Genomic DNA, 25,403 nt, shown 5'->3' with positions numbered 1-25,403 from the left:
AGCAGTAAGTATCCCCCTCAGATGCCACTAGCACAGATAGTCTCTATTGCTGCTACTCTAATTTAAAAAGCAAGTTCTTTCTAAAATCCTGTATAAGTATATGCATGCAGCACTGCTGATTTCAATGGAGTAGACCACATATAAGACTAGAATTTGGCCCACAGGGTTTAACATTTAAAAAAATGTATTACTAACAAACATGACTAAGTATATTTAAAGAGCAGCTTCATGATTCTGCACAAGTGTTTTCTGAAATGGTCTAAAAGAAGGTCTAAAACTTACCACACAAGTCAGGTCTCTTGATACATCCACTAGTTGCTGTGCTACTTGCAAGTCCATTAAAGGCTGCTAAGCCATCAGAGCTGTAAGCTCTTAGGACTGACAACATGTTCATCTGCTTCTCCAGGACCTGTGGACCCTGAACTTGATCAGGCTTCATCACTCCTTGTGCAGTTTCATGGGAGGATAGAAGATTCTGACTGTGCCACTGCTTTTCAGACGCTTGCGGCAGTGGTGATACCAGCCCTTGTGTTGGTTGTGAGGTGACTGCACTTTGTATATTGTCGCTTACTTCACTGCTTTCTTTATTTAGGGCAGACAACTGCTTATTCATAATATCTGGTTCTGTGTCAATGTCCTCATCTTCAATGTTTTCTTCCTTGGAAGATTCCATATCCTCAGATGAAGCTATGTCAGAAAGGTCATCAGTAGCACTTTTATTTACAGAGTCAGAAAGCAGGATATTTGGGTCATCTTCAGATTGTGTTTTTATTTCAGATTCGTTACTGGTGCAAGAGTTTTGTGTTCCCGTGCCAATAACACCAGGATAAACACCAAACTGCTTATAGAAGTCTGTTGTAAAATTACAAAAAGTGGATTCCATGTGGCTGGGCCAGGCAGAGCTCTTTTGTTCTCCCAGGGTCTCTTTATTTTGTCCTTGGGTCATTTTCTCAGAAGCTGAGTCCAGCTGGCTTAGTATGGTTGAAACCACTGCCTCCTTGCTGGACTGCACAGAAGAGGGGAGCAAACTCACTTTGTTAACCGAGGCTGAAGCTTCCCTAGATTGGTCTTTGTTGTTCCCTATGATGTTGTCTTTACGTTTAGCCTTGCCCAAGTGGTTTGCCTGGAGGTGCAGAGCCATTAGTTCCATAGATGAAGTTGTAAAGGAACAAAATAAGCAGCCGTGCCAAGCAATATTGTCTTGCACAGTAACAGATGAACCTGGGAGGGAGGCTGCATCTGGCCTGACGGATAAGTCAAGAGGTTCATATTGTGACTTCTCTGTTTTCCGCTGTGAGGACTTGCTATTTATCTTCTCCTCACCACCATCTGAGCCCAGAGCTTTTGCTGAAAGTGGATCTGAAAGAGCTTTATCCTTCATTTCTTTTTCTTTCTTCAAAGAACTTAGGACAAAGCTGTCCATGAAAGCTTGCAAAGATCCTTGAAAGTTCACACCATTCCCAACCATGTTCTGGTAAGCCCGGCCAAGTTCAGAGAAGTGTGCTCCTTTGGAAGATATATCTGAACCCTTCATATTTTCTGAAGATCCTTCAGATGACATGCCAGCTGCTTGTCCTTGCTGATCTCCAGAAGACAGCATTCCTGACGTCCACTGCTGTGAGACCATGCCACTTCGGAAGTCGATACCAGGAAGCCCCTTGAAGGCTCCTCTCAATATATCTGGTCTAATAAATACAGAACTTTTACTTGATGTCTCATCTTTGTGTTCTTGACCTGCAGTCTGCCCAGAGAGTGGTCCTGCTCCATTCTGTCTCTCCCGATGGTGCCGTTCCAAGTGGTATTTAAGGGATGCAGACTGAGTCCCAGCATAATCACAATGTGGACACTTATAAGGCTTCTCACCTGTGGGTTAGGATGAAGAGAAAAATATAAAGAAAGAGAGTTAACTGTCCTTTGGTGTATGGATGAGTGGAGAAAAAGAAAATCAACAATAGTTTATTGAAAACAGGAAGAACACAGAGCTAATGATTCATTTTTAAAAAAGAAACAATTTTAATTGAAGACTAATTGATAAACTGAATATTTCTAAAACAGGTTTCCAGAATGTGGGGTTATTCAGGAATGACATAGTATCTACACACAATTAGCCATCTTTTCCTTAATCTAACATGTAGAAAACTGTTGTAGAATTAAAAGCTATGATTATGAAAACGAAGCATAACAATTTCAACCACAGTAATCATTAAAAGTACAAGTTTTTGAAAAAAAGAAAGACAAAGAATGTAACAAATGGATGGTTGCAATATTTTGTGTATACAATTGCTCTAAAATTTGTTTAAATTATACACATGGAAACCATTTTTAAACCTAAAAATTTTATGGCACTGTTACGCAAGACTGAAATGAATGATTTAAGTCTTGCTCTGCAGTAAATCATGGATATAATTAGCAAATGGCATACTGCACAAGTAATTTATCATTATTTGGAGGGCACCATTCCAGAAGGATTCAAAGATCTGCAGACCTACTGCATTGTTTCTAAATAAAGAACTATAAATACAGATTCTATAAAATATTAATATCATTACACTACATTATGATTGCAGCATGTAAGAACATATACTTAAAAATAAAAATAGTCAATAAAATAAAAAAGAAATCAAGTAATAAAAAAACTACAAAATATATTTAATTTCTGTATTTGAAATTAGCATTATCTACTGGTTTTTGCAGTCCTTTAAATTTCTACTAATGGTATTTCTAATGCTCAGGTAGTAAAATGTGTAATTTACCTACCATAAGCACTTTTCTCAGATTAGCTTCAACAGTTTTTAAACTTATAAGATTATTTTCATGAATTAAATGTATATTTGAATCCCACACTAAACTCTATTGTTCTTCATATACTTTAAAAGAGGTAGAAGATAATACACATATAATATATATATTCACATCATAAAGACAAAAAGAACATATATCTAAGCAAATGTAGATCTAAATTGTTGCAGAGCACCTGTTAACAATGCAGAGTTCCTCTTAGAGGAAGAAATACCAAAACCCTCACCAAAAGTGACAGGAATTAGAAAGACCTGTGAGCTATTTTGGCAACCATTTCTATGAGGGAGCTCAACAAAAAAAAAAGAAGAAACTGATTTTCTTTAGGGAGCTTTTTTTCCTAAATGATCCAAAAGACAAAGGCAAGTCTTCTCCAAATGGTACAATGGAAATACTTGTTTTAAAAGCTTCCTCCACAGTAAAAATGCTATATAATATTATATAGTTCACCCAAACCAGCCAAAAATTACCCATTTTTAGATGACCTCAAAATCTACTTAAAACAAAACTCAAAGGCTTCCAAACTTTTGCTATTTAAGCTACAGGTTCAGTTGAATGGCTGGTAAATTCTTGAGAAGCTGCTTCTCTCACTGATCAGAGGAATTTACTAATGAGATACAACACCAGAACACTCAAATGGCCACACAGCATTGTGTGAGCAGGATTACTGACCATGAGCAGTGTTTGGATACGTGCTGCAATTCAGATGAGGCTGAAGTAAATTATAAGCAGTGGGAATTCTAAATCCATAACCGAATTCTAAAGCTAAACGGTGAGACATGAGAGATTTTAGTCAACCACATTAATCAACCAATCAGAGGAGAAAAGTGCAGCACCTTAAACATGAGGTGTGCAGCATAAGAACAGGTTGTAACTAGCATGGTTCATGCTTGAGGCCCTTGTCCCCACAGTTTAACAGAAGAAATCAGATTTAAACATTTCAGTAAAATTTCTGAGTCTTCCACAGTCACCTAATTAAGTTCCTCTCCACTGAGAAGTAGGGCCTGCACTTCAGTGGGATTTGTCCAAAAATAAATGGTTCCTACTGACATGGAAAAATCTCTCAACTGAGATGGGTCACATCTGCCTGGGCTTCACTGGTCTCTGGTGAGAGTCTGAGCACACACACACACACACACACACCCATTGCAGGTGTTTTAGGGTAGGGACAAGGGGACAGAAGACACTGGGTGTCTATTTGTTTGCATTTCCACAGGGCTGTTTGGTAGTGTGCAAAGTCCAACAGCTGTGCTGCTAGACAGAACATGGACAAACATAAATTCTGTTTACACAGCATGTATATACTGCATTATTTTTAGTTGTTTTCTGTTATTCTGATGTTTGTCCCACCAGGTACTGTCAACAGTCACTAGTGACCTCTGACACAACGTAGGTATTTCAAGTGTTGCCTAAGAAGTAATCAGACTGGTGAAACAGAAGTACCAGACTTTATAAGGTTAAATACTCTCACTTCTGAGCTTTCAGTCCTCTTAACTGAAAAGCTCCCCCTCAGCATCCCCTATGCCTTTGTGGAAAGTTTTAACACAATTACATTGAGCACGTCCTTTTATTCTAACGATAGTTCAGTGTGTGCATTGCACTTCAAATGACACCATTAAAAATTGTGTCCTGGTACTGCAGGTGCCATGTCAGCTGTTGGAGAAGTACTCCTGCAGGCAGAAGTCTGGAATGTGGGCTGCACTGATGCTCCTAAAAACATACAGAAGCTGTTCAAAGTAATAAGCATATGTAGAAATGGGTATAGGTGACTTAAAATATGCCAAGTAGAGGGAATACTAGTAACATTTTGTACTTCTAAAGTACTTTCAGTCTAAAGCTTTGGGCACAACGACATACTCTTATTCTGAATCACTAAGCCTTGAAGTCATTACATTTTCCTCTTGAAGGCCTCTCCACTAAGTGAGCTTCCTTTCAGCAGAGGAGATCTGGACACAACTTACCACCAACACACTGAGCATTGGGCTGGAAGAGGACACTGACTGAGACAGTGTGATAAAAAGTTCAGATCTCTCCTAGCCTTGGTACACTGCCTCTGTGATGCTCCCACCTCTTGCATGGCTAGAAATAAGATCTAAAGCTGAAGGTCTGAAATTGGACTCGACATGTAGCAACACACTGTGCCACCTTCATAACACAGAACTGGCCAAATAACATAGTTCAAAGGGGACTATTCAAAACCCCTCTCTTCTCTTTTCAATCCAAACATTGGCAGGGTTTAGTTCACTTCAAAGCAATCCTAACTGCTGCTATTTTGAGGTCAAGCATTAAGAGAAGGGAGTAGGATGGAGTAATTAGCTTTGAATATTTTAAATTTAGTATGTAAGTCTTACCTAAAATCACTAATTGTGCAGATATTTAGATGCTGTTTCATCCATTCAAATAAAAAAAAAACAGCTCTGCTTTTTTTAAGTTTCTGCACAAATCAGAAAATGTATAAACTGCTGTGGGGAAAAAGCCTGACCTAACCTCAACCAAACTAAACTATAAGCAAGGCAGTTTCCATGGAAAACCCAAAGGACTCCCTGATTTCCTGGGCTCTGTCAAGAACTGCAATAGTATATGTTCAAGGAATACTAGAGGGGACAAGAGAGGTAGGCTATGACTCTTGTTAGAAGACAGCCTGTTTGTATCTCCTACTTTTAGGAGAGGTTTCAGAGAATTCATCCTAGCATAATGACTATTCTGGTAATACTGCCAACAGCAGTGTTGGGATGAGTTATTTAACATTTACTATCAATTCACATAAATTAACGTTGACACGTAGGAGTGAGGGAACATGACTTTTTAAAAATGATTTTCTGCATTTCATATCCAAGAGTAGTTTTTCATTGTTCACAAAGGCTATGACCATCCTGATCTTGTTAGTTCTCTGGCCCTCTTTGCATTGCTGCAAGCATTTTCACTATGGAGTAGAAAGAGAGAATATTCCAGAGTGTACAATAAAGAAAATACTTTACAGAGATTAACTTATGTGGGCAAAATAATCACAGTTCTGATCTATCTACTGCCCTGGTTTACAAGACACAAGACATCTCACATGAACTATTTTATATCAGGATACTTTAAAACAGTAAAAATTCAATACTGCTTATAAAATCTGCACAAAAGCTTGGTAGATAACTGGAAACAGACATGTTGCCCAATAGAAACAGGTCTATTTGGATACTAGGTTATAAAAAACCACAGATGTATAATCTGTGCAAGCTATCGCCAGTCCTGCTCAGAACACAATCTGATCATTCTAGACACAGGAATTATCTGCTACGGGCTGTGCAAGGAGACCACAGCCAGATTATAAATAGATTTACAGATTTTTAAGGCCAGAAGGGATAATTATGATCATCTAGTCTGATCCGCTGTATAACACAAGCCAAAGACCCTCACATGATAATTCTTGCATCAACTCATAACTATGATTTGAAACAAAACTTACTTTTAGTTTAAACCTACTTTGTTTCAAGCACAGCAATGAAGAAGAACCCAACATGTCCTTAAGTAAACTGTTTGACTGGTTAAGTATTTTCACCACTCAGAATGTGTGACTGATTTCTAGCTTGAATTTGTCCACAGTCTGCTTCCTACAGCTGAATATTGCTACACTTTTCCCTGCTAGATCAACCAGATTTTTAAAATAAGAACATTTCCTAAGGAAGGCACATGCAGATAGCAAAGCAGTCACCTCTTTACCTGTGCTCACTCTTGAGTGAAACACCCTCCCAATTTTTCAATGCCCTTTTAAATGATGGGTAATCACTAAAGCTTTGATGAAATTTCGACTTGATATTAATCTTATCCAGTCCAAGTTTGGGCTTACATGCATAGCTGAAGCAATCAACTAACAGCTCACATTCTGTTGCTTCTCTACCATAATCCTAGGCCCAGTTCATCAATACCTCTAGCATTTGTTCCTTTACATTTTGCTGATTTAAAAGTCATATTGTTGAAAAGAGACCTATTGACTACGTGACTAATCAGTGTCTCCCCAAGACTTTTAGCATCTTACCATTTTTTTGTGCCGTTGGTAAATTTTATCAACTGTGGTTTCATATACTCATCCAAATAACTAGGAAAAACCAAATAGATGGAGCACTTCTGTGGAACTGCCAGTTCATGTGCCACTTCACCTCTGTGCACAGTGGATTGCAGGATGGGTCAGGGGTTTGTGGGTATCACATAACCTACTCTCACAGGCCTTGAGAGAAAGTGATAAACTTGATAAAACTTACTTTCATAAAAATAAAATGTAATTATTTATGCCACTAGTTCTTAGTTAGTTAGTTAAAAATTTCATTCAGTAGTTTTACCCACAACTTATGTCAGGGTTGCCCATTTATAATTTCGAGAGCTGAATATTACTTCTTTTGGGGAATACTAGGGTAGCCAGAGCTTTCTTAATACTACAAGTGCTCTGGAACTTACTCCATGTTCCAAGACTTGTGCTTTTAAATTAACTTTAATGATTTGGAGAGCTCTTCAGCCACGTTTTTTAAGACTTTATCTACGTTATCCAGTCTCATTCATCCTAAAAAATATTAAGACATAGTGGTCTACAGCATAACAGCCTTATTACTTTATGGCAGAATTCTGTCATTGGAAAATACTTATAAAAACCATCATGCTTCTGTCTGCGGACAGAAGGGTATTTAGTCTTCTATACCAGGTTAATAATTTTTTATCCATTCTTGTCCAGTATTAGGAAGATACCAATTCTTAAAACCTGCCATGTCTATAGAATTTTACCCTGTTCTCCATAACCCCAATAGCCACATACATATTTTTACTATTACTTTCAGTTTCCCTTACCAAATCTCTGTATTCTGAAAATATCTATTCATATTTAGTGCTGTGGCCTTATTTAATTGTTTTTCTTCTTAAACATCCATGCTACACCCTACAGCCCCCACCGAATGCTCTCCCCCTTAAAAAAAAAAAAAAAAATTAGAAGTAAGATTTCATAAGTAGCTTCTTTGTGGAGTACTGCCCTCTGTTCCTGACCACCCTGAGGGCTGAGCATCAGTACAAGAACCCCAACACCAAATGCTTGGGCAGCCAGTAGTGGGGACTTGACCGTCACTCAGGGACAATTTGACTTGCAATTTGATCCTATACATTTCTAAACAAGCTGTGGTTTTCTTTCATGCAAAGCTAATTAAATAAAACATTTTATAATTCCAGAGAATACTGCTTAATTAAAATATTGAAAACATTTTCCAGCATTTTTTATTTTACCATTGAAACAGTTATTGATAACCTATTTTATCCATTGTGCAGCAGATATTTTAGAAATGAATTGCTGTATGGTTTAATTAGTTCATTATTATGCCTATTCTCACACGGTAATTTCTTTTATCATTCTAATCATTCACTTCACACTTTTTAAACCAAATGGAATATCAAAGGTTCTGTAGGATTATTTTTGGATCCTGCACATGTTTCACTACAGAATTAATCTGTTTGTCAGAAATACTAGTTAACTTCTTCTCTTTACTACTTTCTTTTACCAGTGATTTTTCTCTCTTATATAAGATGAAACTACTAGTATCCTGTAAAAGGACAGACTTTCGATGCTTTTGACTCAGTTTAGTGAAGATTTTTTCAACTGTACACAAGGCATTAGAAGAAAATATTTTTGTTTTTGTAAAGTTATATAATTGAATATTTCCCTTTATTTATATCTCATCTGCGATGTTTATTTAGTCTTTTTACATGTCTTTACTTAGTTAAAATGCAGAGAGATAAATATGGTTGTTACTTTGCAGGGAAGATTCAGTACATTAATATAAACTGTACACTAATTCCCCCAAAGCATATATATATATGTTGTAAACCTGAAGACTTTTTACACAGCTGCTTATTGCTAAACAGTGCCTTGTCCAGAAGGGGACAATCTGTGTCTCTAATTGCTGTCACTGAAGCTGAGATTCATTATGTGACTTTCCCATTAAAATGTGAGCATTAATTTGTATAATGAAATATCACCCACTGCAGTGTTCATTAGCCATGCCCTACTGTATACTGCACATTGTTAGCTACCTAGAAACTGTAGTTAATTTCACTAATGGATATTTCCCTACTTAGTGTTTGGTAGGAAATTTATACTGTAACATTACCTCTTAAACTTTTAAGGAAATTTAAATTCAATCAATTATTTTCAACAAAAGTTTGGGATGTCATTAAGGCAGGAGAAAAGGCATGCTGTACAATGTTAAGGATGGGAAATCTGGAGAAATCTGGAGAAATGAAAAGTCCTTTTAGTTCATCTTAGAAATGTAAGAATAAAGGATGTTCAATACCAAAATTGTCTCCTCTTGGAGCACACATACCCATTTTCCTTAATTATTCATATTGCTCATCCCACTACAAGCGCCTTCAGAGAATGGCAACAGGCAGTCTTTTTTTAGGAAGAAAATGTGAATTGAATTCATTTAAAACAGCACCATTTTTACTGTATTCCATCAGTTCATCTAAGCAAGTTTTAGAATTGGCTGGCCACGTTTCCAAGGGAGAATGCAGTAACACTGTAAATGTATATAATGCATTTATTATATGCAAGATGTGTGTCATACATACTGTAACATATTTTCAGACCATGGACACAGCCCTGACAAGTTTTTATTTCCTATCCCTGTCTATCTTAGGTTTCTTCTGTTTAGTACTTTCTCCAGGGCTCTACTTTGCTCATGCACATTATTCTTTTTCCATTACTCAAGAGATTTAATTGTGCCAGTCATACTGGGAAGAATACCTGAGGCCCTAATAACCACACAAACCCAAACTGGTCTACATCTACAGTAGCTTCTGAATGCTAACAGAAGGTGCAAAGAGGTGCTAGAGCTAATGTGAAACTGCCCCCTACATAATGTGTCACTTGACAAAGGCAGAAGATCAGAAATGTTAATTTTTTACACTTAACTTCCTGTGCAGTCCAAAAACCTCATGCATTTATTTTATTTCAGTGGAATTGGGAATGCTCAAGAACATAAAAAACATGCTCAGCTCCCTGAATGATAGAATCTTAATCTATTGCCCCCACAGGGGAAAAACAGAAATTCTGGAAGCATCTGCATATGACACATTATGGGTCTGAGATACTTTGATGGTTTTCTTTTTCACAAAGTCTGACACCTCTTAAGCCTTCTGTGTTACAGCCTTCTCAGCCGTGTTATATATTAATTTATAACCAGGAAGCTGAATCACAAAGTAGCTGGTTCACCCACACATCTACTATGCACTACTGGTACACGTGCATGTTTTGCTCTTGTTCCTGCATCTCTTCACATCGTGAGCTTATGTGAGGTAGCTCTGAAGAAGCAGGACCATACAGCCCATCCCTATTCACTGGTGAACATGCAGAAGTAATCTAGGACTACGAGAGTTCTGCCTCTCCTCTCTAAACCCTGAGGCTCTGAAGTGTTTTGCCCGGAGTCCTTCCTCTCTTCTCTCAGGAGTGTACTAAGGAACTGCCTTGTCCTTCAACTGTTTTTAGAGCAAGACAGAGGAGAAACTGATTTCACATAATTATGCCCTTTTCTTCTTATCATATAGGAACAATCAGAAATCATATCTGACTATCTTCCCCTTAAAGCTCTTCCTGGCTGAATATCATTGAATTACATAAGAAGAAAAATCCTGTAAAATTGTGTGCTGGGACTCACCTGTGTGCTAAATAAAATCTTTTTTTTTCTTTTTTTCTTTTTTTTTTTTCATTCAGAAGGTTATTATATGACAATAAACTACATAGAAACTTGGACTCAGTGTGGAGAAGGTTGCAACCACAAAATATGCAAGAAAAAAAAAAAAAAGAAGCAACCCAAGCCACTAGCTAATTCTTCTGAAACAGAGCACAGCATTCTCCTCTTGTGGAGGATTAAAGAGCTTCTCTAGCTTTTTTGGGTCAATTGTCAGAGAAGCACCTCCTGCCTGCATCAGACTTTGGGTCTTGCCTTGGCATGTGTACCAAACTAACCTATTCTTGTGCTCCAAACACACAGATGTTTGCAGGAACCTGACTTCTGCTGAACTGCTTGAGCTCATCTCTAACAAACAGGTGCTGTGAGAACAAGAACAGTAATTGAGTTAATGTAGTGGAGAAACACAGTAAAGTGTTTTTTATCAGTCAGTTATATGATCCAGACATATAATAAAGACAGAGTGTGACATAAAAGGCAGGAAACTGTCCCTGATAAGTATGAGCTAACCACTATTTGTTTAATAACTGGTATCTATTACATCATTTCAATTTACTGCAAAGCAACTTAATTTTTATTTAATAACTCTAGTAATTTGCCAATTTACATTTTTATAATATTTATTAGGATTATTTCCAAGATGTAAAACATTGTTCCAATTACACATATTCTTGTCATTATTTTCAAATACTTTGTTCTCAACCTAATGGAAACTGATCTTTATCTATTTAAAAACTATAATGATTTTATAATATATTGCAAATGTTGTTTCAACAGTCTGTATGATGTTTCTGGTTTTTTTTTTTGTTATTTTATACATGGTTTATTTTTTCTTGTTTTAATTTTGTTTAGTCAGTTTTAATATGCAAGCCTTATGGAATATTGCAATTGAAATTAATTTACTTTCCATTAGTTCTAAGCCCCAAATATTAAATGCATAATCACTTCCATCTTTAAAACAAGAACCAAATGACCACTATATCATAAAGGAAGAGATGGGTATCCTTAGGTTATTTGAAAGAATTTTCATTTGCATCTCCAACAGGAAAAATGTCGAACTGTTTGAACCTCATAGTTTCAAGATTATTTTCCAATAACATAACTACCATTTATTCATTTATTTACTTGTCCTACATTAGAGAGCACACAAATGGGGTTTACCATGTGTTTCCTGGTGGCTTGGAATCCAATCAGACAAAACTACATTAGGATGCCAAATTTTAAAATTCAGATCAAACCAGTGTGGTATATGCCTAGTCCACAATCCAAAGATAGGAGAATAAAAATACAATAAATAAACTTTCCTGTCTCAGCAATAATTTTTTTTCTTTAAATAATTTTCAGCCTTAATTTTGAAATATCAGATCTCACCTTTGCAAACTCAATGTTAAATTTTACATCTGTACAAGCACATAGAGAAACATGACTTTTGATTTTGGAAAGGGAGAAAAATACTGCTTATCTGATACTTCAGTGAAGTGAAAATTAAAACTGAAGTTATTCAAATAAGAGTTACAACTAGAAAGTATTAATGCAATTTATTTTACCTATCAATTAGAAAAGTAGCAGTAAATTTCTGAAATTCATTCAAAATGGCTTAAAAAGAAAGTGACTCCACAATTACAGTGCCCACTATGCCTGCTTCCAAGGACAACTATCCTAAACCTCCCAAAGCCTGTGATACCTAAACAAACATATTTGTCATATACAGAATTTCTACTGACATCAATAGAACTCAAGGATATCAACACTGCATGTCAGATTTTAATTGTGGATAGAGTAAGTCTTAAACATATCCTGTGTCTCTAGATGAACCTTAGCATGCACATACGCACTTGTAAGCAAATGAGTTAGTATAATTTAAACTGAGTGGTTATAGTTTACCACTATTGAGAACAGTTCAGCCAGTAACAGACATACCAAAATAAATTGAGAATCCAGACCAGTAGTAAGTCTCTGTAGGGCAGAAATGCTGTGATTGTTATTAAAATAAAATATGGCAAGTTTCACCACAGTGCAAAACATGCTAAGTTTTACTACTTGCACTACTAAGTTGGGTTAGTTCTAGTGAAAAAAAAGCAGATCCATGAAGCTGATGTATTCATATGAACAGTGAGAGGTTAAAAATGAGCATGCTAAATGGAACAAAAATAGTAACTCTGAGAAAAACATACAGAATCCCTAAGCAGATGCTAAGGAAGGCCTTTGAAGCAGTTAGTATAACTAAGTCTGAAACCAATAGGCTTATGCTTATTGAAGGACAAGGGTAATTGAAGGAAACAGTGATGAAGCAGGGAAGGAGACAGAAATAACCTCAACTGGGAAAAGATGATTCTATTAAAGTGGTCTTTGTCCAACAACACATTCCTTGTGCTTTTATTTAAGACTGTCATATATATCTTCCTCAATAGACTTTCTCCAACTAATGAGTCAAAATCTACACTGGGAATTCAGGCTTCTAGCCACATATTATGTTAACCCCCGCCACACAGCACGTGTCGACAGTGCTCCACTCACTTGTTCCTCTCACCTGTATGTATTCTCAAGTGGACCTTTAAGTGATGGGATGTTCTGAAAGTTTTTCCACAATATGGGCAGTCTTTCATGGCAGAACCAAGGCTCCTGTCTCTCAGTAAAGCTGGCTGCTGGACTCCTACAGATCTCCCAGCTTCTTCTCCAATGTCTGCAACACAGAAATGTTCTCACATCACTTCAGCACATGTCAGAAGTTGTTCTCACTAAAACTGCTAACACAACACAAAGTTAAACATGTCAATACTACACCTGTCTATTTCATTCTTTAAATCTGACAGAATGCTGACAATTCATGTATTTTCTTGTTATTGTCTTAAATTATTTCATCTTTCCTATCATCATTTTAAGTAGCATATGGTACCTTTATATTGAACTGAATTATACAAGAAAAGAAACAGCTGTGTCAGCAGCTGGTTTGATTTCTTCTTTCGCTTAGTTCCTATTAATTCTTCCCCAAAAAGTTTTAGATTGTTGTTTTGTTGAATCTGTTAAATTTTTAAGTATTGTGAAAATCTGTTTGCTTTTAGAGGGAAAAAAGTTTGCAGCAGTATATTAAAACCTCACAAACCAACAGAATTGCAGTGATGGGGGAGTGTCCAACTGCAGTGGCAATGTCTACATACAAAGCTAATCAACTTTCTTCTGCAACATTTCATCGTTGGAGTTACATCACACAACCTAGTGAGTGACCTAATATCATGGGAAAGGCAAGGAAAAAAATTGGTCAGATGAGGGGGAATTTGTTCTCCCTCTCACCTGCACCTTCCCAAGTGTTCTCCTTCAGCATTCCCAGCTATGCTTAGTCTTTGTATCATAATACAATGGCTGAGGTTCCAGGACATCTCTTCTTTCTCCTGATATAAAGAAACAGTTATTCTCAGCCATCTTGGATAAAATGCCATTATCCAAGCAGGCTATGAACAAAACAACTGACAAGACTGACAGAAAAACTGCAAAAATGTAGTGGATTTTAAAGAACTCATTATTCAAACCACAGAACACTCATCTATCATCTTGTACTTACAGGGTCATGTAGTACCACATATACTTATCAATTCATTATTTCACCAAAATGTACCATAGCAAATACTGAAATTCTGAACTGGATTTACACCACTGGCACACCACAGAGATGCAATACACATGGACACATCACCACAGCCCTATGCAAAAGCCAAACTATCTGGCTTATACTGAGGTGGGGACCATGTATTTAAAATCTGCATGCAGAGTCTTGGTTATTTCAACCATAAAATACTGACTAAAAATGTTCAGTCTTCACCCACTTGACATGTAGCTGAAGCTGTCAGGAAACACAGTGCAGTTTGCAGAGCATTGCCTTTTAAATGGAAGTGATGAGACATAAGAAAGACTTAAATATTTGGCTCTAATAAAAACCATTCACACAGTAGCAGAGACTAAAATGCCACGTTTCTGGAAAAGGTAACACTAACAGGCATTCCAGTACTTATCATAAAATCATCCCTCTAAACTATTTTGTTTCTAGCTTAAAGAAAGGAATGATAGAGTGATTTTAAATAAATGCTTGTCTTACTCATGTATGTAATCAAGCTATTGCTAGTTTTCAAAAGGCAAAATATGATAGTTTTCACATCATATTCTTGTTCAACATTTTCTGATTGTTCTTAGACTGCAGAGTTAAAGCACAATATTTAGTTAGGAAGACAGTAACTGTCAGTTTGAATTATTCACAAGAATGTAAAGTAACATATTGCAGGAGTTTATTTTGTCTTTAGGAGACCAGGAAAACATATATAGGTGCTATTCTATAATTCAAGTCTCCCTAAAGAGTTTAGATTTTCCCCTTTTTTCTCTTCAAATGTTGTATATAATCATGTCCTAAGCTGCTTCAGAAAAAAAAATTAATTCCTGAGTGCAAAGAGATTTTTCTGAAGTGCAAAATACAGAATGCATGATGATAAACTGCAGGATTTTATTTTGGTCTTTAGTAAATACTATATGAGCACTATAGATAAATATATAGATAAAGCTAACAAGCCACTCAGGAGGAATTTACCAAATAAGTCTACCAGTTATGTTTTGCTATATGTCACTCTAAATGATGGCCTGTTACCCATTTGCCTTTTATCTTTCTATCTAGAATATGTGTGGCCCAATAAAAAAGAATAAATTTGTAAGATAAACAGCTCGCTTTGCAGATTTAAGAGTCTAATTTTCACTTTACACAAAATTGAATTTTTTCAAGGCAGCGAGACGATGGAGTTTACTCTAGCACTAATCCCTCTGAAAAAGCAAACTGAAAACAACAATGAAGCAAAGAAAGATGTGGGTGGTCTGAAGAGCTTTCTTTTAGATGTAAGTAGACATACAGTAGATAGCTCCAAAGGCTTCGCTGCAACAGGGGCCTTACCTTGAAGAATTTTTCTTCCCACAGTGCAAGCATTCCTAAGACTTTAAAGCTGGGCTAAGGGGTTTTCTTTTGAATTCCTTTGCCTACAAAGGCTACTGAAACTGGAGGCCATCACTACCTGAATGAGCAGCTTTACATCTAAGTTCTTTTATTTCCAACAACAAAAATGTATGTTCAAGGCTGCCGACTCTCCCCATCAAATACTACCCTAACTTCTTACTAGGGCCCCATTCTGGCAAATTATACCGATTTGTCAAGGCACTTAAGTTTAAAATGTGCTTAACTTTAAAATGCATTTAAGTCTCACTGTCTCTGATACTGAGGGTTTTTTTTATACCAAGTCTCTTAAAGCAATCTATGGAAAGTTGAAGTAGGAAAAATTGACACAGAAAAAGGAAAAGAAGTCAGCAAGGAAACAAGTAAGCAGCAAACTGGTGAGCACAGATTATGCCAATAACAGTGTATGTGGGGAATGAAAACTCTTCAGCTATACCAATAATTGTATATTCTACACCTCTCATGTCCCCTTGCTCCTGCTGTTAAGACCCCCTTCCTAAGTAGAAACTCTCAGTTCTGTTACAGTGTTCAAAACTGTAGTAATGTTCTGGAGACATACAGAACTAGGATCAGACCCAGGCAATTTATTTAATTTATTATTTACTCTGGATTTGAGCTATGGTTTTTGGGCTGCTCAATTCCGAGGATGGAAGATCAGGAAGGAAAGAGAACAGTTACTTATCTTACAGCCATTGTGGTTCACTGAGTTTTGTGGTCTGCATGATGCATACTCGGTGCACGTGAGATTAAACTGCTTTTTTTGCCATCCACTTCAATTATAGGCAGGTCTACGTCCTGAACATCTTCCTGCCCATCCCTACCTTTCCTGATTTGAGTGCAGGAAATAACTGAACAGAGTATAAAATACTTCACAGATGCACATGGTAGGTGTAAGCTTCTGAGCCTTGTCTCTGAACGTACTTTTGCTGAGCTTTCCTTTCACTTTGAAAGCATCTGTTCACAGCAAAAGTCACAGACAGAAGTGCAAAAAGCAACATTCAGTTCTACATATGAAACCAGTCTTTGTGTCAGTGTAAGGGGAAGGCAACAGCTGTGAGACCTCCATCTGCTCTGTGCGCTGTACCTGCTGGGCAGGCAGATCCTGCTCTGTGGCACAGGACACAGAGGAATTCAGCCATGAAGCAGCTTCTGGGGTGGTATGACAGGAACATCTCTTGTGTACCATGCCTCAGCTACACTTAGTAACTGCCTGTGGACATACTCTCATGAGACAAATACAAGGAAAGAAAGTTCACTTTGACATCTGCATCAGAAGGTGGCAACTAGACAGACAAAGAGCCAATTTGGTCAAAATATGAGCAAATCTATTTGCCACACAGACTGAAATTAAAATTAAGCTACCCATAATCCACATTAGGTATCAGACATGATCTACCCAGATATAAGCCACTGCCACAGCTGGCAATGCTCTCAGTGCATTGGTAGAGATGCTAGAGGCACTATGCCAACCTCAATGGATATTTCTAGAAAAGAAAACTTAGGTGGATAGTGAATCTGTGTACTCAAAGCAGAAGCTATCTAGCCAGTCATATGAAGAGTAAAAGAAAAAAACTTATCGGGAATTTCTACATATGTTCTGTACAACTGGTCTACTTGTCCAGGATGAGTCTATACAAATTACTATAAAAAGATTGTTTTGGTTTTTTTGTTTTGGTTTTTTTGTTGGTTTTTTTTTTTGGTTTTTTTTTTTTAAATAAACTTGTTCTCGGTTAGGTAGCAGCACTTAAGCCAAGGTTTTCATATCTTTCTGAAATTAAAAATATTGGTAGTTCTTTAGAACTGTCTGTTAGTGAAACATGGTGCAACAAGAAGTGGTAGTGACCACTCAGATAACCCATCTTGTGGCAGGAAATAGTATATCCTCAATCTAATATCAAGAGGGAGTTACAAGATATTCAGTGTGTTAATCCTGTCACTGCTGCCACCTTTATGCAAGTACACGTGAACTCAACTATTTCATTCTCTGGGAAAAAGTATAGGATGTACTAAGTCTCTGGGAAAACCTTACCTTTCTTGCCTGTTCCTTAAGAGAAAGCTTTAATAGTACTGAAAATAGGGGGAAATAGGAATCTAATCAGGGATCTAATTACCCATATTTTTCTTGCTACATGAAGTAGCTTCAATTAGTATGCTTTGATGTAAATGAGAACAGAATACAGCCCACTGCTTGTAATTTGAAATTAGAATCCTATTAGCAGATGTCACAACACTTTTTTGCTTGTTAAATTCATGGCTTAAAATGAAGGAGTCCAATACTACTAAATATTACAGATATATTTTAGGCCTCCGGAAAGAGTTACTAATGTCTTAGGTCAGGAACAACTTGCTGTCTCTATTGTTTCATCAAGGATTTAGGTTTTATAATGACCATATATGGGAATCTTAAACTGTCAGGCATTAATAAGGACTGGCAGAGAAGTTGTTTAAACAGAGAGCTATTTTAGAAGAGAATTGGAAAGGAGGCCTACTAGTGAGAAAGCCACATTCACATTGTTTGTATTATTAGAAATAAAGATTATACCAAAGGTTCCACTGGTAAATAAAAAGATACCACTTCTGACATCAGACTTCCCACTTAGTCCTCTGAACCACACAGGCAAACAGAAAGCACAAACTGTCCTGCCTCTGCTACTGATTAGTGCTTCAGCAGACTTAAATTTAAAATACAGTCTAAATGAAACTGAAGTAAGGTGCTCATAGCCATTTATAGGAGGTAAGACTTGCAACATTTAGAAGTGTGCAAAGGCCGATACCTCAGGCTTTGAGGCAGCTATTTCAAGCAAAAGAGAAAGGGACCTAAAATATTCTAAGCAATTTCTTGGTTATTGGCCAGCTGGTGACTTCGGAGCACCACACACACTTTAAACCCATGCCTGGAGCACATGACACACTTGAAGACTGGTAGTTTCCACACTCCACAGATGCCAAACATTTTGCATGACAATACTGGATATATGCAAATATTGGTTATATCTCAGTGCTTTTCAGTGTGGTACACATTCTGAGGAACATGCAAGAGACTGTATATACAGCAGAAAGAAACATCAATAGACATAACCAAAATTAAGGTTTTGTTTGTCATTAAATATTTCTTATCCTCTTTTTTCATTTTAATCAAACTCCCTACAGAGTTTTTGGAGTTCTCAGCAGTCTTACTTTTCAAATTGTTTTAAAATTTCAAAGCTTTTTAACATATTTAAAGTTCAAACACATTTTCTGAGTACATCATTTTAGCCGCCTGATTTATTTGAAAAATCGTGGGACTGAAAGACACAGAAAATCAGACATAGTACTTAAAGAACGGGGCTGGTTACTTGCCATTAACTTACAGAGCTCAGTTTGGACTGAAAAGTAAGCATATTGAAAAAAAATATTTTTTGAGATAAACATTTTTGCATGAAACCTTTTTAACTGTATCTTTTTTTCTTTAAGAAACAAGACATTCTAAACACCTTACAATATTTTTCATTTATCACCAGAAAGAAACTCCCAGATGAACACTGGCCTATGTCTTTCTCTTTAACCAGTTGAGCGATTCAAGCTTTTAATAAAGCTGTTCCAATTATTGTAAAAGTCATCTAGTACCTTATAGCCACAAATATTGACAGTTTATTGCACAACGCATTCATGACATTTGAAGGTCACATCATACATAATACATACACTTTTATAAAAGTGTCTGGAACACAAAGATACATGATCAGAAATTATATCTTACGATTTGAGGGTATGATCTTGCTCTTATTTGAAATGAAATGCTATATGAAATGCACCTTGTTAATAAAACACAAAATAGTTCATTTTCTCTAGTTATTGTTTTATTAATCAGTGATACCAAGTTCAGTTGTAAAAAATTGTTAAATACCATTATCCTGCAAACCATCACACATATTCTTACCTCAGCATGAGAAGAGAGTAAGGTTACGCTACTGTGTACCTGCCCAGCCCTACTGAATTTGATGAAACTTCAATGCTTAGGTATGAATCAGGAATTTAGCATATTATTGTAATATTAGTTTTGATAAAGTTGAATAAAAAAGAAACTGAAAAGAGTGAATTTTATTATTATTTTTTAAATATATGTAAATGCAGGAATATTAAACTTCTTTATCCTCTTCCAGTGCTCATGACTTTTAAGGCCATTCTAAAAATCCCATGCACATGCACAAATGGTATAATTAAAAAGTGCAACTTGCAATTTATTCAGTCCGACCTGTGCACAGTCCTTCAATGAAGCCAATAAATATCATGACAGAGCATAGCTATAACAGAGCTTGCCTTTGGTCAAATAGTCTTCACTTTCATGGTATCACCACTAGATTCTGAAACCTTGCGCTACCCAATGAGAGCTGAGTTTACAGCAAATGCCCAAGGATCACTACCTCATTCCCTCTAACACTGTTTTTGCTGGTTTGTTTCAAAATCCTTCTATCTTCTTTCCTAAGCTCTTCACATGCAAGTAACTTCCACCATCCGTCTCCTTCACTGGCTTTTCAGTTTTCCTACTCTAAAACAATAGTTGTGAAATCCCACTTCCTTAATTTGACTGTATAGATCAAAGCACTTCAGACACTAAATCACTGAGTTTGCCAGATAAGTTTCATAAAATTCCACTAGACTTGTATAATCTTTCCACAGGAAAAGTGGATGCTTTAGAAGAGGATGTACTTCACCATTGATCAGAACAATGCGCCTGTTTGTGATCTTGAATGTAATGCTAATTACAAACAGTGATGAGTCTGCTGCTTCTTGCTTTCTTCAGAAGAGCACATCTGAGCTGCCAGAACACCTTTTGTTCATCTCTGTCCAGAACATGTAACTTCACAAGCAAAGCAGATACTTAGTCTTTGGATCAGCAGCGCTGGGCTTAGACAGGTACTCATGGATCTCTCCTTGGTATTTCACCAACAATCTTTCTTATCTGCCCTCAAAATTTGCTCTGGTGTTCATTTATTCTTCTGAAAGCAATGGTAACTTCAAAACCTTCCATGAGACATATTTTCCATGGTTTCCTCCTCCTTTTCTTAAAACAAGCTTAGAATATTTTGGATTTTTACCAATTGTTCACACCAACGTTCTGTGATTCTCATGTGAGCTTGTCTCACCAGTTTTCTTACCCAAACCCTTGAGTCACCTGTGTTAGCTTTGATCTTCTTACCTAAATTTGAAATGGGTACTTGGTTATTGACCAGAGAGGATGAAGTCCTTACAGATTGTTTACTGCTTTTGGAGAAAACCCCAGTGGGGAATCTAAGCAGAGAAGCTATCCAACTGGACCATCTCTTGGATTTGTATGTGTTATTTGTAGGCAGGTGTTCAGGTACCAGATGGTCTTAAAGCCCATACTACTCAGGTTATAGCAGCTTCTACAGGCTGTCTGCATCATATTCCCATCTCTGAGATTTGCAGAGTGGCTACATGGAGCTTGATAAACACTTTTACCTTGCATTGCTCTCCTGATGCCAAGGCTAGATCAGATATCCAATTTGGGAGAGTTGCCTTACAGTCCCTCTTTAATTAAGTACTCCTGATCTCTCACTCCTGGGATGGATTGCTACTGCTGATTAAGCTCCAGAAGTAAGGATCTGTGGAGGCAGTTTCATGAGGGAGAAAATGAAGTTGCTAGCTAATCAACTAAAATAACCATTAACTGGACTTCTGTGAATGAATATATTGCCACCTTCTTGCTTCCAGACTTACCCTGCTACTTCCACATGCTAGCACCTCTACATACCCAACAGGTAAGATGTACTTCACTATGACCTCTATCTTGTTCCTAAACTACATGTGGGACAAATGGAGCCATTTGGCACAGTGTACAGGCTACACTATGAAGCAAATCCAAAACAGTGTCAGCAAACTGTAGGAAAGACGGTGAATCTGGGTGGAAGAAAGTGGCATCGAACCTATTTTCTCTAGATTCTTCTCATATGCCCAACAATGCTGAGTCTGTGAGGTTTTAAAAAGCACATATTAACAACAAACTCCACATAATTTTCAAAATCCACTACTGTCTTTTGAAATCTTTTGAGTATGGCAATATTTAATAACTGCATTAATCAAGTTTCACCGTGAGTTGCTGGGCTTAAACAAATCCAAAAAACAAACAATTTTTCAAGTCATAACCACTGACTAGCTGACATCATAAGTAGCATCAGATATCATTGGAGAAATTTTTGCATACTACCTACTAAGAAAATCCCTTTTCATTGTTATCATATCACACGGTGGCAAAATCAGCACAGAAGTGCGGTAGCAGGTCATCAGTTTTTATAAAAATTCATTCTAATAATGAAAAATGTAAATTATCTAAAGTGTCACAGGAACAGCTTTCTGCAGATGCCAGTACGAAAGAAACCAATAATAAAATCATTGACATAAAAACAACTGCACAGGTAGCTAAATTACTAATTTTCCCCTTAACAAAACGAGAAAGAATTAAAGATTGTCATTCCAGTTACAGATTACTGATTACAGAGGTGCTGACAGTCTCCAAAAAGTGAGTAATGTCACACTGCTTGTCACAACATTTGGACAGAATAATAGTATAGACTTTTAAGGTACCTGCATTTTCTTTCTTTTAACTTTTCAGTGCTTCCTTCAAACTGAATGACTGCTTTGAGCTAATACTAATGCCTCTTAAATATTTTTTTTTTTCCCCATTTAACTTCTTTGGTACATGACACATCGGTATAATTCCCAACTTCTTTCTCCATTTCATAAAAATGGGCTGCATTTGAGGAAATATTTACAAGCAACTCTGAAATGATGCATCTATTTTACTAGCACTCTTTTTCTATAAGTAAAATATGTTAATTACTGAAGTTTTGCTATAATGGAAAAATACTTATTAATTTAATTACTTCTAATCTTGAGAACAGATCCTTTAACTGTTTGGGTTGTGTTGTTTTCCCTCATTGGTTTAACAGTGAATTATGGGCATACTGAGACAATGATGTCTTTAAACATTATTTTTTTTATGCTTACAGTGTATCTCAGAAAGTACACTATTAGGTCAACCTGTATTCTTATTTTGTAAAATGGCCTTTAAGTAAACTGATCCTGTAACATGGTATTTGTGGGCTATGGAAATATGAAATGCTGCCTATGAGTTGTTATATCAATAATCCAGTTTCCCTTTTATACCACAAAAATCTAAAATTTTTAATCTGAACTATCCTGGCTAAAAGAAAAAAAAAAAAGAAGAGAGAGAGAGAGAATACTATTTTGAATGCTCTTCTCTGATTTAGCTGAGCTTGTGGCAATAACTGGTTTAGGCATAGGCTTCAGTATACTGGAATGATCCTGAAACTAATTTTGCATGTGTTGGAGTTGGACTGTGGCCATGCACGTCAGTATGCTGGAACAGAGTTATCTAAATCCTGAGCCTTATTTTACATGTGCTGGTGTTGGACTGTGGCCCTGCAATCTTCTAGGTCTCCATCTGTAGCTATCAAAGCCAGGGTGTGCCCAGCCACTCGCTACTGCTCACTGCTTTCCTTCCACAGAAAAGCTACAGGCTCACAACCACCCTCCCACACATCGGTGTGGCTTGGAGCTCTTCAGGTCTCATCAACCTTCCTCTAAAGCCCCTGTACTGCCATGGCCAGCCTTTGCAGCACAGCACACTTCCTGTATCACTATAATTGCAGATAGTTTTCAAGTCCCACATCAGTGAAGAGAAATATCAACCTCTTAGACAGATGTTCCCTCAGATTCAGTGAGTTAATTCCTCTTTCAATACCAGGTAAAACGGCCCACTCATTTTTAAGCAAGCTATGGAGACCACAGCTCTCAGACTGATATAAGGCCCCTCAAAAGCCATGTTCCTCCAAAAGAACAAGAAAGACTGGCTGTGCTGAATTTGGGAACACCAACACAAGGACGGTAAAGGCAACCAAGCAAAGCAAAGGTACAAGTTGTACAAAGTACTCATCAGCCCCCTAAGATGAAACCTCGAGGGACATACAGGCTGATGGAAACACATCACAAAGTTTTTGAAAGCCTTCTCCCACTTGTTTACAGTTCTACTCCATTAATCCACCAGTAATTACATATTTTAACCAATCAAGAGCAACTGTGAAATTAGGAGATAATCTGGACTAAATTATTTGCAAACACATTTCTTTACCAGAAATTACTGACAATTTGTCTCTATGGAGCTTACCAAACTGAGGAAACAACTTCACACTAAGGCCAAAATTAGATATTTGAATGAAGCTCTGGCATTCTTCTGTGACTGGACAGACACAAGTTAGCTTACTGTCTGCCTCAGAGACAGAGGAAGACTTATTTTAGAAAAAGGAGGGTTGTTTCAGCTCTTAGTTTATTAGTAATGCACTTTCATCAAATTCCAACAGTAAAAGACATTCAAAACTCAGGTAGTCTGCATGCACAGAAGTACCTTTTGTTTAATAAATAATTCAACCATGTATTCCTTTTTAATTTAAAAATGGTCTGACTGAGCAGTCAACAGAGTGAACTAAAGTTGGCAAAATACAGTGTTGAAAAATTAAAAAATGTATTCAAGGCCATATTCATTTGCTTCACTTTCTCATATACTGGAGAGACAGGCTATGTTGAAGTTCTGGCTTTTTTCTTATTCTTTTAAATTATACACATACAGTCACACAAGACCATCTGAATTTGAAAGCTGCCTTGCCCTGAAATCAGTCTCTCTCTGTTACCAGCACAGCAGCCACTGCTCCTCTACCTCATGAACATCATAAAAAAATCAGCCAAAACATTCTCATGAGCTCCTCTGCCATGCCTGTGAGGGTAAGACTTAACTATTGACCATCTTTGAAAAGAGAAATTCTATAAATAATTCTGGAAATGTTCAGACTATCATCTGCATGATGCTCCCATATATTAATAAGAGTATGGCAAGGTACAGGAAACACATCTGGCTGCAAAAATCTGCAGGCAATGAAGTCCATCCTGGGACTGACTTTGTAACACACTATTGCAAATGCATACAAATAAGTGGCCAAGGACAGGTTAGATGGAGCTTTGAGCAACCTGGTCTAGTGGAAGGTGTCCCTGCCCATGCAGGAGGATTGGACCTAGATGATCTTTAAGGTGCCTTCCAGCCCTAAGCCTTCTATGATTCAAGTACTTGGAATCTGTCAAGTGCTTTGGTACCAACTGATCCTTTTGAAGACAGGCACAAAAGCATATAGCACTGTCTTAAGTATGAATTCACAGGCTCAGATTTTGTAAAATGAAATTCTGAGCATTAGGCAGCTAAGGTTAAGAAGGAAAAAAAAAAAAAAGTGAACAGAGTAAATTCTTACACTTAGCCTTCTGCATCATGATGCTTAAAAGAATTTCTTGAATTTTAGAGCAGAGAGCAAGGAAAAAGTAATGCTGTGGCAAACCTCCTTATTTTAGATTCCTGCAGCTCTACATGTTCCCTCACACACTCCAAAGCAGCAGCAGGTGCTTATTGCCTTCCTACCAAAGCACAGCCTTTAGTCTCCACTCTGCTGAGTGTTCAATTCTCTTCACTGTGAATGGCTTTACAATGTTTTGCACCCTTTCTGATCAGCATCGTCTGAAACAACCAGCTTCCACTGAGACAGTATCCAGTAAGTATCATCTTGGTGAACAGACTAATTTAAACTCTGAGAATACAGGCTACTGCATTTGTGGAGACACATGTTTCCATGCCTTTTCAGGATGGTACTAGTGGGAGCCACTCCAATAGCCTGGCAAGCCCATGCAGGATTTGGTACATAACAAACTGGCTTGCAATCAATTGCATTTGAAAGCTGTCTAGAGAGGGACTGGCCAACCTCACAAGTAATGAACAGGGTTGAGAGAAGATGAATGACAGTATAAACTGGTCAAATGAAACTGAAATAGTTTCAACAATGTTACTAGTTCTGGTT

The 25,403-nt window shown here is 37.1% G+C and overlaps 1 protein-coding gene across 1 annotated transcript in view; it reads right to left on the bottom strand.

The window, feature by feature from the left end:
• The window catches only part of ZNF536 (zinc finger protein 536), a 72,254-nt gene that overhangs the window by 12,198 nt on the left and 34,653 nt on the right, over window positions 1-25,403 (bottom strand). Inside the window, exons 2-3 of the mRNA XM_009997467.1 lie at window positions 13,036-13,188; window positions 283-1,863 (exon numbers count right to left, since the gene is read on the bottom strand). Of these exons, the coding sequence (XP_009995769.1) occupies window positions 283-1,863; window positions 13,036-13,188 (1,734 nt within the window). The remainder of the gene's footprint in view (window positions 1-282; window positions 1,864-13,035; window positions 13,189-25,403) is intronic.

This window comes from Chaetura pelagica, unplaced genomic scaffold (genome assembly GCF_000747805.2).
Source record: "Chaetura pelagica isolate M959 unplaced genomic scaffold, ChaPel_1.0 scaffold425, whole genome shotgun sequence".
In the NCBI taxonomy this organism is placed as follows: Eukaryota; Metazoa; Chordata; class Aves; order Apodiformes; family Apodidae; genus Chaetura; species Chaetura pelagica.
The sequence above is the reverse complement of the archived record's forward strand: the minus strand, read 5'-3'. Positions and strand labels throughout refer to the sequence as shown.